The sequence below is a fragment of the Elgaria multicarinata genome, chromosome 17 (genome assembly GCF_023053635.1).
Source record: "Elgaria multicarinata webbii isolate HBS135686 ecotype San Diego chromosome 17, rElgMul1.1.pri, whole genome shotgun sequence".
Taxonomy (NCBI): Eukaryota; Metazoa; Chordata; class Lepidosauria; order Squamata; family Anguidae; genus Elgaria; species Elgaria multicarinata.
Genome location: NC_086187.1, coordinates 11,848,352 through 11,865,119, shown reverse-complemented (window position 1 = coordinate 11,865,119; position 16,768 = coordinate 11,848,352). Strand labels below are relative to the sequence as shown.

Here is a 16,768-nt window from a genome sequence, read left to right as displayed (position 1 = left end):
TGAAAGCATCTCACCTGCGTGGCCCGGTTCCTAACAGGCCACGGACTGGTACCGGTTCATGGACCGGGGATTGGGGACCCCTGATGTAGGCAGCCCACTAAGTCTCCTGCAGAAGGTGGCTAGCGGCAGTGAGTACTCTGCCCATTATGGGGCAGAATAGGCACATGGCTAGGATGCCATAGATCACATTTTTGAGCGACGCAAGGTGAGTTAGCCTGTCGTCTGAACAGGCCCTGAGAGTTGGTAACGGCTAGTTCACCCAGCGAGCTTCGTGGATGGGTCAGATTTGTTGCTCAACCTCCTGGGTCTTCGCAGCGATGCCAGATGGACTTCCTCTCGAAACTGTTGTTTTAGCACCATGTGCCGAGGGAGATGGGCTTTTATAACTCTCTCTCCTCTGTGTAAATAACACAGCCATTAATTTAGCTGAACAGAATCAGAAAGCAGCTGGGTGTGCGTGTGGAAACGAGCATCGCAGCCATATATTTCTCCAGAGCAATAAAACTGACTTTTCTGGCAAGTTGTGTTGATTTACCCCTTGAATTTTATTACTGGAATGGGAACTGTTTTGCCCGGCTGTAATTCATCACCGTTCTGGAGTATTTGAAAAACCGGAGGCACCAGCATTTGAACCGCAGCAGCTAGGGATGGAGGAGCAAAAGGACAGGGCTGTTTTTTCCCATGCATAAATCAACATGGAGTATTTGCTTCCTGTGGCCAACAATTCAGATTAAAATCTGTGCCGTCAGGAGAAGCCCAAGAGGACGCTTTGATGCCGCATAACAGGGCTCGGTTTGAAATTTGCAATTCCTGAGGTGCTCTTTCACGAGGCCAAATTTATAACTCACCAATTTTTATTTTTTTTATTTTTTTAAAAAAATCTTAAGTTCTGTTATTAACTCAGCAACCCTTTGGCTGTGGCCCAAAGAACAGTGCATCTAGTTCCAGAAGCCTGAGGGAGTTTGTCAAATGCAGTTGGTGAGATGGCATGTTAATTGTGGTTGTGTTGGGCCTCAGGCAGAAAAATGTCTTGGGCTGGTCCTGGTTCCAAGTGTTACGTACTTCTTCAAAGAGTGCATAATTAAACTCTACCTCAAGATGGTCTACCATGAGATGTAGCGTTGGGCCCTGCGATGCCACCACCTCACATGCCAGGCTTTGACACTCACTCACCCCTCAGGCTAAGCACCACCACTTAAATACCTGAGGAAGGGGTAAAAAGAAAAGTATAACCTTTCCCTTATAGCTGAGGGGAAAGGTAAGGAGATTTGGAAAAGGCTTTTCTGTGAATATAGCAGGCTGAAGGTTTCATGTAATGTGCATATTTATGAACCAGTAGAGGAGGAGACACAGCCAAACTTACACGTGGTTTTATGGTATTTATTTATTTATTTATTACATTTCTATACCGCCCAATAGCAAAATAAAGAAAATGTTTATTGTTTACAGTTCTTAGTTCCTTCCAATTCTATTCAAATCCTGCCTATTCCTAAGAATACTGGGGGGAATCCGCACGTCGTTCTGAGATTGCTTCTAAGCGACCCCAGTGCAGCATGAAAGCGATCGTGTACCTGGCCTTTGGAAGAGCCGACGAAGAGACGTCCTTCCCGCCGCCACCTGCAGACCTCCTCGCTGACCAGCGAGGAGAGCTCGGCTGAAGAAGGCGGGGTGGAGAGCGGAAGAAGCTCTCCACCCCGCCTTCTTCCCCCGAGCTCTCCGTCCCAGCCGGCGAGGAGGTCTGCGGGTGGCGGCGGCGGCGGTGGGAAGGACGTCTCTTCGTCGGCTCTTCCAAAGGCCAGGTACACGATCGCTTTCACGCCGCACTGGGGTCGCTTAGAAGCGATCTCGGAACGACGTGCGGATTCCCCCCTTGTAGTAACAAACCTAATAATAACTATACTTAGTCCCTATGATCTTATTTTCACTCACTCCTCACACAACTCCTGACAAGAAATCACACAGCTAAACCCATCTACCCTCCAAACCCCGTCACCAACTGAACCCCTCAGACCACTCAGCAACCTCTATATATAGACTCCTCCCCCCTTTCCACAGCATCACCAGCCACACCCACTCAGTCCAACATTCCGTACTCTCTAGACATACTCATGCAGACATACCTAAGGGAATAGAAATGTGGGTAACGCCACAGACCCCAACTTGGATGGCTTTAAAAGAATGCAGGCGGGATGGACAAATTCATGGTGGAGAAGGCTATCAATGGCTACTAGTCATGATGGTCATATATTTCTTCAGGTATCAGAGGCAGTATGCCTCTGTACACCAGTTGCTGGGGAACATGGACAGGAGGATGCTATTGCACTCCTGCCCTATATGTAGGCTTCCCACAGGCTTAAGCACAATAGCTTGCTCCTTGTGGGTCTGCTCCTCGTGGCTCAACTGGAGTCAACCCAGAGAAGAGCCTTCAGTGTGGTGGCCCTCTTTCTGTGGAACTCCCTGCCTCTGGAGGTCAGGCAGGTGCCAACAATTGGTTGTTTTTGACACCTCTGAAAACATCTTTGTTTTAAGGAGGCTTCATTGATTGATCAGCAGTGTTTTATTGGTATTCTGTTTCTTAAAATCTATTTTCTTAAAACTTTGAATAGGGTGTCTTGTTCTTTTTTTTAATCTTTTATTGTTCACTGCTCTGGGGTCTGTTTAAAAGTGGAGCCATATATAAATGTTGTAAATGAATAACTAAATAAATAATCTGGTTGGCCTCTGTGGGGCTGTTCACACAACATGCTAACCCACACTCACTCATTGAGTGTGGGTTGTTTGTTGAACCGTGGGTTACCATTTTGTGGCTTGTTAACCATGCGGTGTGGCTTATTTTTTCAAACAAGCCACCTTGAGAACCCATAGTTTGTTGCTGGGTGATTCAGGATGGTTAACAAGCCAACCTGGCTGCATTCAGACAACACACTAACCTACCCTGCTGAAAACGTGCTGCATTCAGACAACAAGTTACCCTCGGTTCAACGAACAACCCATGGTTCAAAACAATCCACACACAACCACTGAGTGTGGATTACCATGTTATGTGAACAACCTCTGTGTGTGAACAGCATGTTGGGCTAGATGGACCCTTGGTCTGATCCAGCATGGCTCTTCCTACGTCCTTATGTAGCCCAAATAATGGCATCCACAGCCAAATAGGAAGTTAATAAAGGATCAACAACAGCTTCCCTATGCAGTCCAATGAAGAGTAAGCATCCTTAGTCATGGAATACTGAGCGGCTGTTGCTGTTGAGAGGAGAAAACCAGGGTGGAAGTGGAATGGAATAGAGCAGCCTCCTCCAAGCTGACTGGGAATTATGGGAGTCATAATCACAACATACTGGAGGGTGCTAACTTAGGAGAGACTGGAATAGAGTCTCCTGAAATGGGGGCAAGGGTGACCGGCTGGCACTCTGAACAGAAACATGCCAGATTGCAGCAGTTTGCTGAAGGACCTACTATTAGCCATGCTGGCTCAAAGGAGCATCCATGACCAGAGCCATCAAATATCACCTGATGAGGGCCAAACAGCAGGAAGGGCTGTCGCTTCCATGCCCCACTTGCGGGATTCCTTGGAAGCATCTATCTGGCTGGCTAGATGGATCCCAACCAAGCAGGACTCTCCTTACGCTTGTATGTTCAGAATCCAGCTTTCCTTGCTGAATTCTTTAGATCATTTCCTACACCGCCTTGGTTAGAAGATCCTCACCATCCCTTCCTCTCTTCCCCTCCCCCCTCCAGTTTTCTGCCTACAGACAAAACCATGACCGAACACGAAGACTTTGCCAGCTTGGCCGGACATTGGAACGCCTCGGACACTGCCCTGTTCAGCCCGGCCAGTGTCATCGTGCCGGTGGTCTTCTCCCTCATCTTTCTTCTGGGCACGGTCGGCAACAGCCTGGTGTTGGCTGTGCTCCTTCGGAACGGCCAGATGGGCCATAACAGCACGAACCTCTTCATCCTCAACCTCAGCCTGGCTGACTTCTTCTTCATCATCTTCTGCGTGCCGTTCCAGGCCACCATCTACTCCTTGGAGGGCTGGGTCTTTGGCTCCTTCATGTGCAAAGCCGTCCACTTCTTCATCTACCTCACCATGTATGCCAGCAGCTTCACCTTGGCTGCCGTCTCTGTGGACAGGTAATCACGGGGCACGATGACACACACACACACACACACACAGATGGTACTATCTAAGCTCATATCGGATTGTAGTCTTATCTATACATGTCTACTCAGAAACAATGGAACTAGCTCCCAGGGAAGCATGTGTACAGGTCTCCAGCCATGATAAATTAGTTTTGTTGGCTTGTATTTAGGCAGTTTAGAACTTTTATCATACTTAACCTTTTATTTGATTCAAGGAGTTAATACAGGAAATAAAACCAGTAGCACACTTGGACAATGGGAATGTTGGGTTTTAATGTATGGCATGGACTTATGATGCTCCTCACCCCCAACACAGTTTTGGCTATAGCGCTCTGAGTCCCAGAACTGACAAGCTCTTCCCCAACTGCCTGACAGTTCATTTCTCCCAATTTGACACAGGAACGGGGAAACTATTTTCTTAGCTGACATATCAATTCACCGTCCTCCAAAAGCTGTCAAAACAAACCTTATTTCTCCCGGAGGGTAGAGAGACCACAAGACAGATGGTTTCTATCAGCCACTGAGACAGAGATTTGTTTTCAAGTAGCTCCTGTAAAGTCCAGGACTTTAGGTTAGTTTAGGCTGCAGTCCTATTTATTCATTCACCTGGAAGTAAACCCCATCGAAAGCAATGAGAAACAACTTGTAGAGATGTACTGAGTTGCTCTGTTACTTTATTTCATATTTAGACCCTGCTTTTCTATTGAAACCATACTCAAAGCAGCTCACAGAAAAAGACAGAAAAGTAGGATATATAAAACCACCAATAGTCAAATTATCAGATATATATATATATATATATAGTAATTAAACAACAAAAGGCAAGCCAGATAAAACCAGTGATGCAAATCTTAATAATAATTTAAAAACAACAACAGACCTCTTCTTAAAAACAAGCTTACAAAGAAATCTTTTTACCCATCAAGGAAAGGGAGAAAGGAAGGAAAAGGAAAGGAACCTCTCGTGCAAGCACTGAGTCATTACTGACTCATGGAGGGATGCCAGCTCTCGCTGATGTTGTCTTGGCAGGCCTTATAGCGGGGTGGTTTGCCGTTGCCTTCCCCGGCCGTTATTACCTTTCCCCCAGCTAACTGGGTACTTCTTTTACTGACCTCGGGAGGATGGAAGGCTGAGTCGACCTGAGCCGGCTGCCTGAGAACCAGCTTCCGCTGGGATCAAACTCAGGCCGTGGGGAGAGTTTCAGCTGCAGAAACTGCTGCTTTACCGCTCTGCGCCACACGAGGGAGAAAGAAAAGGAATTCCATAATATGGATGCTGCCACCACCACCAAAAAGGCCCTGGCTCTTGTATCTGCCCATCTAACATACTCTATGGACTTCTCAGTAAGCATGCCTAGGATTGTGCGACACAGCTCTGCACAGTACAAAGACTGCCGTTTGACATGCTCCAGCTAGTGAGGTTTCTTTTAACTCATTAAGGGCACAACCCTGTGCATGTTTAGACAGAAAAAAAAGCCCTACGAGTCATACTTTCCCAGCATGGCTTCCTGGGGAATGCTGGAACTTATATGACTTTTTTTTCTGTCTGAACATGCAATGGAATGCACCTTAAAGCTGCAATCCTATGCAGGCAGCTGTAGGCCTTTTTTTCTGTCTAAGCTTGCACCCTAGCAGTGCAGCCCTAAAGGACTGCTGCTATTTACACGAGGAATGGGTTGCATGCCCCCACCCCGCATTTGGTGCAGCCCCTGCAGAATTGGTGATTTGCCATTGAGTTTTCGAGGCAAAACACTGTGAGGCTTCAAAGGGGCACATTTAGGTTGAAAACAATCTGCATTTTGAAACTCCGGAGCAGTTTGAAACCGAATTTCAACTGCTGTGAATTTTTTTGGCCTCCGCCAAATTCCAGCAATGTAGCAGGAGGAGTGCAGCCAACAGCAGGGCCCAGAGGTGTAAATTGGCCCATAACCCACCTCCCCTGCTTTAGACGGAGAGCTCCAGGTTCGAAGCCCTCAGCCCATTCAGGGCAAGAGCAGTGTGGTCCTCCTTTGCAAAGATTTCTCTTAGATGTGCTTCTGGGCCTGTCTAGGAGCTGCACGCTCCCAGGTCTTGGGGTTGGAGAGGCCTTTGGATCTGGCGCATCCTTGGCCTCCCCCACTGGCACACCATCTCCCCCGTCTCCATCCTTCTTCCAAGGTCGGAACTCCAACTGTGGGTGAAGAGGGAACCCGTAGCTTTCTGTGGCAGCAGAGAATTGCTGGGGAGGGGGGGGGGGGACCCAGACTGTATTTCCTCCCCTGAGACTGGAGCTCTGTTTCTGTAGGGTGACCATATTTTGGAAACCAAAAAGGAGGACAACATGGTCGGCCCCCAAGGGGGCGTGTCTAGCACCAAGGGGGCGTGCCCACCCGAACATAGCCTTGGTCACATGTCTGATTTTACAGCACACATTTAAGACAAATCTGTTCTACAAAATAATTTTAAAACCTCAATTTTTAAAAAAATCCCTAAAAAATCAATGGATGAATGGATCTGTTTCAAATTTGGTATGGCTAAAGCTCTACCTAACACCTATCATGGTGCAAAGTTTCATCTCTTTATCTTTAAAAATGACGATTTTAAAAATAATAATTTTAAAACCTCAATTATTAAAAAAATTCCTAAAAAATGAATGGATGAATGGATCTGTTTCAAATTTGATATGACTAAAGCCCTTCCTAAGAGCTACCATCATGCCAATTTTCATGTCTTTATCTTTAAAAATGATGGAGTTATAAGCATTTTTGTTAATTCCCATTAGAGCTGCTTTTTGGCTGGGGAAGATTGGGAAAATCCGGATTTCCCCACCCCCTCCCGGATTTGTCACCAAAACCCCCGGACAAATCCGGCCATATGGTCACCCTAGTTTCTGGCCTTCGAGGAGGGGATGTACAGCATCTGATGGATGCTGATTGATGGTTGCAACTCTGCACAGGGGGAAAGGAGGCCATGGAGAAGCTCGCAGGCCAAATCGGGAAGCTCCGAGAGCCATACCTGGCCCACCAGGTTGAGGTTCTCCATGATATTTATATATATCATCCATAGCCATCCCTAACTTGGTTGACTTTTCCGGCAGGTACCTGGCCATTCGTTACCCGCTGCGCTCCCGGGAGTTGCGGACGCCTTGCAATGCAGTGGCAGCCATGGCTGTCATTTGGAGCCTCTCCGTGATTTTTTCGGGGCCCTACCTGAGCTACTATGACCTGATCGAATGGGAAGCCAGCTACATCTGCGTGCCGGGGTGGGAGGAATGGAAGCGCAAGATCATGGACACCTGCACCTTTGCCTTCGGCTACGTGATCCCCGTGCTCATCGTCAGCCTCTCCTACACCCGGACGATTAAATACCTGTGGACCGCTGTGGACCCCTTAGAGGACATGTCGGAGTCCAAGAAGGCCAAGCGCAAAGTGACCAAGATGATCATCATCGTGACTGTCCTCTTCTGCCTGTGTTGGCTGCCCTACCATGTGGTCGTGCTCCGCTACCTCTACGGAGACTTCCCTTTCAACCAGACCACCTACGCCTTCCGGCTGCTGTCCCACTGCATGGCTTATGCCAACTCTTGCCTCAACCCGATCGTCTACGCCCTGGTCTCCAAGCACTTCCGCAAGGGGTTCAAGAAGGTTTTCAGCTGCCTGCTGCGGAAGAAGGCCCGGAACAGGGTCCATGTGGTTCACGCTGCCCACACCGTGCCCGGCTTTGAGGCGGGCTCGACAGAGGTGTCTCAGATGCACGAGGACAACAACGGGCAGCTGAATGGGTGTGAACTGGATCCGAGGTCCTTCATGGTTCCGTCAGGATCCGCCAGGCCCCTCTGCATTTCTTAAGCCAAGTTGAAGGGGGACTTGGGCAAATGGCTACTAGCCCTGATGGTTGTGTGCTATCTCCAGTATTCAAGGCATTAAGCCTGCGTGCACCAGTTGCTGGGGAACATGGGTGGGAGGGTGCTGTTGCACCATGTTCTGCTTGTTGATCCCTGGCCGATGGCTGGTTGGCCACTGTGTGAACAGAGTGCTGGACTAGATGGACCCTCGGTCTGATCCAGCAGGGCTCTTCTTATGTTCTTATAGTTTTGGTCTCATAATGGCACCAGGGTTTGCGGGGGACATTGAACTGACACTTTTTTGATTAGTGGGGACACTGACGTCTTCTGTTCCCTCTGAGCGTAAAGGCAATCCTCACAGTTAGCAGGAGGGGAAATGGATTTTCCCAGCAACAATATATTGTTGTGAGTCATCGGTGTTACAGTGCAAAGTATTTGGGGGTGGTCTGGTCTTGACTGCGCAAATAAGAGCTGTTAGCTTTAGAGAACACCTGCTCCTCATGGAGACGAAAACTGCTGGAATAGGCCTGTTGGGATGGGTCAACACAGCTGCCTGAATTTCTGGACTCTTCTTGCAGACTTTCAAAATTTATCATCACCCCACTGGATATATTTCTTTCAAGGTAGTTCTGAGGGGGCATTTTCTTTCTTTTCTGTACTCTTCGCACACACTCATACACACACTCTGCGTACCAAGTGTACCATCTCCATTTTCCTCCAAGGAGAAAGGTATCTTTAGAGGGGTTCACCTGAGGATGTTCTAAGATTCTGTTCGGTCTTCTGGAGAAGAAACAGAACTTCTCCCAGAGGCATAAAGTGGTCCCCGGAAACCCACCCACCCCACTCTGCAGGTGTTTCTATCAATGAAATGTTCAAGAGTTGGGGTTCCGGTACATATTTTTCATTCAACTAGACTTCTGTTCCCCCTTCTCTTCAGCTCCTGCCTCTGGCCAGAATCCTACGCTCATCAACAGATGTGCAACCTCAGCAAACAGCTGGAAAGCAGTGGGGTGAATCCCAGCTGAGAAGGGGCAGGTAGGAGGAGGTATGTCCCCCTTTGCCCTGCCACTTTCCCCCTTGTAAATCCTTCTCTCCCACCACTTACCCCCAGCAGAGTTCCAGGACACATGTTTGCAGGGGAGGCTGGCAGCTCCAATTTTGATGGGGCTGTGAATCCATTCTGAGTTTCACTGAGGACCAGTCAGAAGCCTACAGGAACTATCCAAGGTGCTGAACCCTATCCCCAACATGGGTTCAGCCCCTTGGATAACTCCATTGGAGTTCTGACTGAAACCCATAGTGGAGAGGAGTTACAAGGGAAAATTGGGGGAAGGCTAAGTATCCCGCCCCCATCTGATTCTTCTCTGCTGGAAATCCCCAACCTATCCACCACCATGCCACTTTCCAGCTGTTTAATGATGGACCAGGTTGCCACGCCCAGGTCAGCTGCTGAAGATGTCATTCCAGAATGAGCATTCTGAAAATATAAGAGATATATGCCCACCACCCAGCTCTAAGGGGAATCACTGCAGCCTAAACTTTTCATACATGGGATCACTTGCAAACATCAGAAGCTAGAGCAGCCTTCCTCAACCTGGGGCACTCCAGTTGTGTTGGACAACAACTCCCAGAATGCCCCAGCCAGCTGGCTGGGGCATTCTGGGAGGTGCAGTCCAACACATCTGGAGCGCCCCAGGTTGAGGAAGGCTGAGCTAGAGCAACACGGGTGGGCGGGTTGCACCATGTCCTGCTTGTTCATCCCTGGCCGATGGCTGGTTGGCCACTGTGTGAACAGAGTGCTGGACTAGAAGGACCCTTGGTCTGATCCAGCATCTGGACACTTCTTATGTTCTTATCTGTGAAAGGTCCTAGTCCTCACTGATGCAGAAGAATCAGTAAAGGTAGGGTGACCAACTGTCAGGATTTCCCCGGATTTATCCTGGTTTTTGTTCTTTCCATGGTGTCAGGGGGGATTTTCTATAATTTTCAATAATGTCCTGGAATGATACACCTTCCTCTTTAAGGCTGCCATTAGCATGGCAGGAGGGAATGACATGCTTTCTTGAGGCACATCATTCCCCCACCCCGAGCTCCAATTGAGGTCTTAAAGGGGAAAGTGGGTCATTCGTGGACATTATAGAAAAGGCCCCAATTGGAGTGGATGGTGGTGGTGCAGAATGAAATCCTTTCCCCTCCTCCACTCCAATCGGGTTCTTTAAGGTGGCGGGGGAATAACGTACTTTCTGCAGGACTCAGAAAGCTGCTTCCCCACACACACACTAGGTGTCCTCTTTTTTGGTTTCCCAAATATGGTCACATTAGAAAAGGCCTTGCCAAAAGTATTTGGGAGGAGAGAGATACTGTACAAGACCCCCAATCTAGCATTCATGGTGAAGTCTTAACTCTATTCAGGTGTTCAGCCTGAACAGGTGAGGATGCAAAGTGTGTAGGGGTGGGTAGGGGCATAGGCTGTAGACCCACCTGCATGTGCTGAGCCCACCCCCTCCATTGCTAATATTTGTATATTCAGCTTTCGTACAATTGGGGGTGATAATGCCATGTGTCTGGTTGCACCATGTCTTCCAAGTACATCCTGCTGAGTGTGATTAGAATTTCCCTTCAGAGCTGTGCACTGAATGCACAAAGGTTGGAAAGGGAGGGGGTGGAATCAGCGCATTGGTGCTGGGGCCTGACCCCCTACATACTTTTCAGGCTGAATCCCTCAACAGAGCCATTCTGTCTTCAAATAATGGCTGGGCTGGGGATGTGTTATTGAGCTATTGCAGAAAACAGCTGTATGACCTATGTGCTATGCTCTTTCCCCCCAAAAAAATTCCACCGCGACCCATGTTATAGTAGCAGAGAGGGTAAGTGCAAATGAACAGGTGTTTGTGAACCGCCCAGAGAGCTCCGGCTATTGGGCGGTATAGAAATGTAATAAATAATAATAATAATAATAATAATAATAATAATAATAATAATAATAATTCTCAGACTGGAAACTGTAATTTGTTAAACATAATCATGGAAGAGAAAAGAGCCTTGAAAAAGGGGATACCAAACGGTGCGGGAGAGACTTGGCGTTAGTCCGTGACGTCACAGGCACCATCCAGTAGGCGCCCACATGAGTTTTATTTTGTAGCCACATTCCAAACTAAATCCATAAGTGTGTGTGTATATAAAATCACATATGAACAGCAAGTCAAAGGCGTAGCTTGATTGGTCATATGTGATTCCTCTATATAACAGCTAGCTGTCTGCATAGAAAGCTGCCTTGTACAGTCAGACCATGGGTGTCTCCTGCCCACTGTTACCTGCACAATGACTCTCTAGGACATGGGTGACTCGTGGTCCTCTAGATGTTTTGTCCTACATCTCCCATCAGCTCTAGCCTAATGTGGACAATGATGGGAGTTGTGGGTCAAAACAGGTGCTCTACGGTCTTAGGAGGAGATTGCTGGCAGCCCTGCAACCCTTTTAAGTGGAGACGTTGGTGAACCTGGAACCTCCTGCAGGCAAGCATGTGCTTTACCACTCAAGGGTGGGCCTTTGTCCAATCGGCAGAAACCCCTCTGGACCAGGTACCAGTTCTCCACTTCCCACACCTCTGTTCTGAGATCACTGGGTGGGTGGAAGGATGCCGTCTAGATCCGGCACAGTGACTTCAGAGCCTCTGCACAAGTCCAGTGCATACTTTGTGGTCTAGAAACATGGAGCAGCCTCAGAGACAAGATGGAGCTGGTGATCATCAAGAGGAAAAGGAACGTTCTTACCAAACCTGATGCTTTTGCTCATGGACTCCTTCATCTATCCTTCCTGTCTTGGACGACCATGGGTCCTACTTTACAGAGGACAGTCCTCTCATTGCAGGGCTGTCCAGTCCAAAGCCAATTTAAAGAACCCTGGGAAGGGAGAGCCCAGGGGGGGCTTGAAGCTGCCCTGCAACAAATACCTGGACAGTAGACCAAGCAGCGGACACATGGGTTTCCTTCTCTATGGTGGGATGTGTTGTCTTTCTATTTCAATCGTCATTATTTCTAAAGTTGCATCGATACCTATAAATTAGCATATGCAAAATTCATGCAAAATGCTGTCCTCTTTTTTCGTGTGGGGTGATGCATAAGGGGCCTCCCCGGCCGTATTTCATGAGACTTGCCGTTTCTTCCTGTCTGCTTCTCCACAATTTCGATTACAGGGTCGAATGGGCAAAAACCTTTTTCAATAAACCGCAATCAAATGATCCTCTGAATGATTTATTCCCTGCAAGATTTATTCCCTAATTCATTCCCTGTACTGTCAATTTACCTGGTATTGGAATTTGGTTTTGGAGCCATAGCAGAATGACTTTTCTCTTGGAGGTCATCAACACCAAGCATTTCCAGATAGAGACTGTGACTGGGTTTACTCAGCGCGCTAACCCACGTGTAGTACTTGAATGTGGGTTGTTTGTTGAACCGTGGGTTAACAATGTCTGAACCGAGGACATTTTCCAGTGGGTGGCTTGTTAACTCTGTAGCATGTCTTGTTAACCACCCTTCATAACCCAACAACAAACCGTGGCTTCTCAAGATGGCTTGTTTGAGAAAATTAAGCCATACTGCATGGTTAACGCGCCACTCTGCAGAAAATGTTCTGGGTTCCGACAACACACTAAGGCCATAGCTAGACCTAAGGTTTATCCCTGGATCATCCAGGGGTCAAACCAGTTCATCTAGGTGAAACCTAGGTGGATCCAATGCTCAGGCAGGCGTGAACCCTGGATGATCCCAGGATAAACCTTAGGTCTAGCTGTGGCCTAACTCACGGTTCAACAATCAACCCGTCGTTTAACAACAACCCACACTTAGCCATTGTGTGTGGGTTAGCGTGTTGTGTGAACCCAGGAAAACTGCTTGGTCAATGTAATAATATTTTGTTTCTAGCCACGGGGGCCAAACAGGCATATTACTTGACTACAAGCTATGTTCAGTGTGTAGTGGGCAGTGGTGTGCCGAAGGTAGATCTTTAGAAGTTTTGGACTGCAACTCCCAGAATCCCCTGTCACTATGACCAGTAGTAAAAAAAATGCTAGGACTTAATGTCCAGAACATCTGGAGATCTACTTCCTGATGTAGATCATTCTGCCATTTTTATTTACTCTCATTTAAATTCATGGGGCACCAATCCCGATTGGGACTACCATACACTGATGGTTTTTTTAAAAAAAAACCTTCCCACCCAGTTGCTTTTTTCTTTACACCCCCCACACACCCCCACACACCCCACTGGGGCTAAAGAAATCCTCCACCTGAACTGGTCCCAATCCAGATTAGGGCCCCATGTGCTTACACTAGGGTAAATAAAAATGTTAGGATCACTTATATGATACAAAGCATGCTGGGTTGTTTTTTTGTCCAGACAACACTTTTAGCATACAAACTAAAAATGACCCCTGTGGTTGAAAAATGCCCACTAGCCCCAGCCAGTATTGGCCAATGGTCAGGAATCAGATACGCCAATAAAGGTCGATTTCCACCAGAGATGGAAATTAAACTCTGCCTCTCCTATCAGTTTTTTCTGTTCACTCCCAGCTTGGCTGGATCACTCAGAGCAGACAGCTGAAGAGGCAGCTGTAAGCAAGGAGGAGGAGCAAACTCCCCACCCACCCCAAGGATGGGCATCAGGCAGCTGCAAGGTCTTAGCAGGACTCTGGTGTAAAGACGTCAGAGAGCTCTGTTTGGGGAGGGGTAGAGATCAATGCGTTTTCCGAGATTCTGCCTCCTGGACTTTGGTTTCATTCCCACTGCAGCACCCAACTCGTGCTGCAGAGAGTTGGGTTAATTTGCAGTTTTTCCCAGAATACTGACCATTTGTGGGGGGTGGGGGGGGTGGGGGAGGGAAGGTTCTGCAATTTGCACAAATTTCTGTGCAATTTGTGCAAATTATGGAGAAATTCTCGCAAGTTCTACACCTTGCGGCCAATCTGCGTAATTTGCAGGGATTCGGCTGTAATTTGCGCAAATTGCGGAAACTCCCCCCGCCCCTTCAAATGTACAAAAAAGATTCCCGGAATACAGGGAACCACCTGCAATTCAATACTCCATTGAGCCAGAAAAGAACTGGATTTCCTAGCAACTGACATAGAATCATAGAATAGCAGAGTTGGAAGGGGCCTACAAGGCCATCGAGTCCAACCCCCTGCTCAATGCAGGAATCCACCCTAAAGCATCCCTGACAGATGGCTGTCCAGCTGCCTCTTGAAGGCCTCTAGTGTGGGAGAGCCCACAACCTCACCAGGCAACTGATTCCATTGTCGTACTGCTCTAACAGTCAGGAAGTTTTTCCTGATGTCCAGCTGGAATCTGGCTTCCTTTAACTTGAGCCCGTTATTCCGTGTCCTGCACTCTGGGAGGATATCCCTGGCCTGATGACTCTGACCCCTGACCCCGCTTCCTTTACTCCCACAACACAACTCTTCAGCTATTAAAAGCAGACCCATCAGCACCAAGTGTAGACCTGAACTTGGCAGACAACCAAGCACACCCAAGCACACACGAAGACCCGCAAAAACAAAAGAAGACCCGCAAAAACAAGACGTTGCCTTGTATCCTCATTTCCTAAGAGAAGCACCCCTGTTCAGGGTGCAACAAGCAGGACAGGCCTCACTGCTGTTTCTCAGTGGCCCTGTTTTACCTCCATTTTGGTTAACACTCACCACCACCTGACTCCGCTATTAGAAGGAGCAACGGCTGTCTCCCCATCACATCTAGTTTCGCCCTTAGAGCCGCCCAACTTCACACAAAACAAACACAGCATTCAGAGGAAGGTTAGAACAGGTTGCCGCGTCGGTGCTCTTGAATCAGCGTCCATTAGCAAGCTCTCCCTGCCTGGATAGTGATTATAAATGGCTTTTCTGATTATAGAAAACAATTGGTCTTCATACTAGCTTTCTCGCCATGCAGATTGAATACTAATTGGCTAGGGACACGCTGTGCCCTTTGGTGACGACAAAGCGGCGGCCGCTCAAACGCTGATTGGATTAGGAAGTCTCGTGTGCATTTTGCGGTCACCTGTCTTTCAAGGCCTCGGTCGGACTGGGAGGACCACACAATGGAATCACATCAGAATTCCTTTTATTTCCAATTTCCCACCTCTGACTGCCACTGGTTATTAGCCAAATAAAAAACAATACCCACACACAAGAATTGGCAGGTTTGGGGCAATTCTGAGATTTGCAAAAATACTTCTGATATAGAATCATAGAATAGTAGAGTTGGAAGGGGCCTAAAAGGCCATCCAGTCCAACCCCCCTGCTCAATGCAGGAATCCACCCTACAGCATACTTGACAGATGGTTGTCCAGCTGCCTCTTGAAGGCCTCTAGTGTGGGAGAAGAGCCCACAACCTCCCTAGGTAACTGGTTCCATTGTCGTACTGGTCTAACAGTCAGGAAGTTTTTCCTGATGTTCAGCCGGAATCTGACTTCCTGTAACTTCAGCCTGTTATTCCGTGTCCTGCACTCTGGGAGGATCAAGAAGAGATGCTGGCCCTCCTCTGTGTGACAACCTTTTAAGTATTTAAAGAGTGCTCTCATGTCTCCCCTCAGTCTTCTCTTCTCCAGGCTAAACATGCCCAATTGTTCCAGTCTCTCTTCATAGGGCTTTGTTTCCAGACCCCCGATCATCCTGGTTGCCCTCCTCTGAAGGTAGCATCAGGACTAGTAGCTACTGAGAGCCTTCTCTTCCAGGAATTTATCCAATCCTCTTTTAAAGCCATCCAAATTGGTGGCCATCGCCACATCTTGTGGTAGAGAATTCCAAAGTTTAGCTGTGCGCTGTGTGAAGGACTTCCTTTTATCTGTCCTGAATCTTCCACCCATCAGCTTTATGGGATGACCCCAGTGGGTTCTAGTATTTTGAGAGAGGGGGGGAAATGTCTCCCTATCCACATTCTCCATACCCTGCCTAATTGTGTACACCTCTATCAGGTCTCCCCTTATCCTCCTTTTCCCCAAGCTAAACAATCCTAGTTGTTGTAACCTTCCCTCATAGGAGAGATGCTCCAGCTTTGTCATCATTTTAGTCGCCTTTTTCTGCAACAGGTAGCCTTCCCTGAGGATGTGTATAAAAGCAGTAAAAAAAGTGAAGGAGCAATTTTATCCGGATAATCACTAGGGATGTGCTCCGCTTCTAATCGGACCGGCGAATTAGAAGCGGAGCGGGGGGGCTTCGCCTGCCCTTAAGGCGGAGGCGAAGAGGATTGGGGGGCCGGCGGAGTGTGGCGAAGAGGATCGAGGTGAAGGCGGATCCTTCACCTCGATCCGGAGCTCCGCCAGAAAGGTAAGTGGGGTTTACCAGGCCCTGCTGCTGTCGCTGTCGCCCATGCAGCGACAGCGGCAGGGCCCGGTAAACCCCCCCTTCTCTCCAGACTTCCTGGTTGAACCGTGGGCTCAATTGAAGAAGCTGACGGACCGCGGACGGAGGCAGGTAAGGCCCCCCTCTCCCTTGGTCCCATACCGGGCTCTGCCGCCGTCGCCGCACGGGCGGCAACGGCGGCAGAGCCCAGTAAACCCCCCCGCCCTCCTCTCCCGGCCTTACCTGGCGCCACTCCCCTCCGCTGCGGAGCTCCAATTCGGAGCCGGAGCTCCGCGGCGAAGAGGAGCAGAGTACAGGAGGAGTGGCGCGGAGCGGAGCGGGGGTCCGTGCACACCCCTAATAATCACTAGCTTCTGAAATCAGAGGCTGCTGACTATTCTATTCAGCTGGAGTATGGAGAAAGTCCTCTCCTCCTTGCTCTGGCCACCCTGCATTTATGGCCAGACA

At 48.5% G+C, this 16,768-nt stretch overlaps 2 protein-coding genes across 2 annotated transcripts in view; one reads left to right on the top strand and one right to left on the bottom strand.

Annotated features, from left to right (window-relative positions):
* SEPTIN12 (septin 12) overlaps positions 1 to 16,558 on the bottom strand; it is a 151,270-nt gene extending 134,712 nt beyond the window's left edge. The window contains exon 1 of the mRNA XM_063142998.1: positions 16,554 to 16,558. The gene's annotated coding sequence lies outside the window, so the exon portion shown is untranslated. The remainder of the gene's footprint in view (positions 1 to 16,553) is intronic.
* Positions 3,764 to 7,972, top strand: LOC134410157 (galanin receptor 2b-like). Its single transcript, XM_063143285.1, has 2 exons — positions 3,764 to 4,137; positions 7,222 to 7,972. The coding sequence occupies exons 1-2, from the start codon at positions 3,764 to 3,766 to the stop codon at positions 7,970 to 7,972; spliced, it is 1,125 nt and encodes a 374-aa protein (XP_062999355.1).
* Positions 16,559 to 16,768: the final 210 nt, after the last annotated feature.

Excerpts from the sequence above, each read along its gene's own strand:
- LOC134410157 (XM_063143285.1), top strand. The coding sequence starts at position 3,764 with ATGACCGAACACGAAGACTTTGCCAGCTTGGCCGGACATTGGAACGCC. Across the intron at positions 4,138-7,221 it reads GCTGCCGTCTCTGTGGACAG|GTACCTGGCCATTCGTTACC; the intron begins GTAATCACGGGG and ends CTTTTCCGGCAG.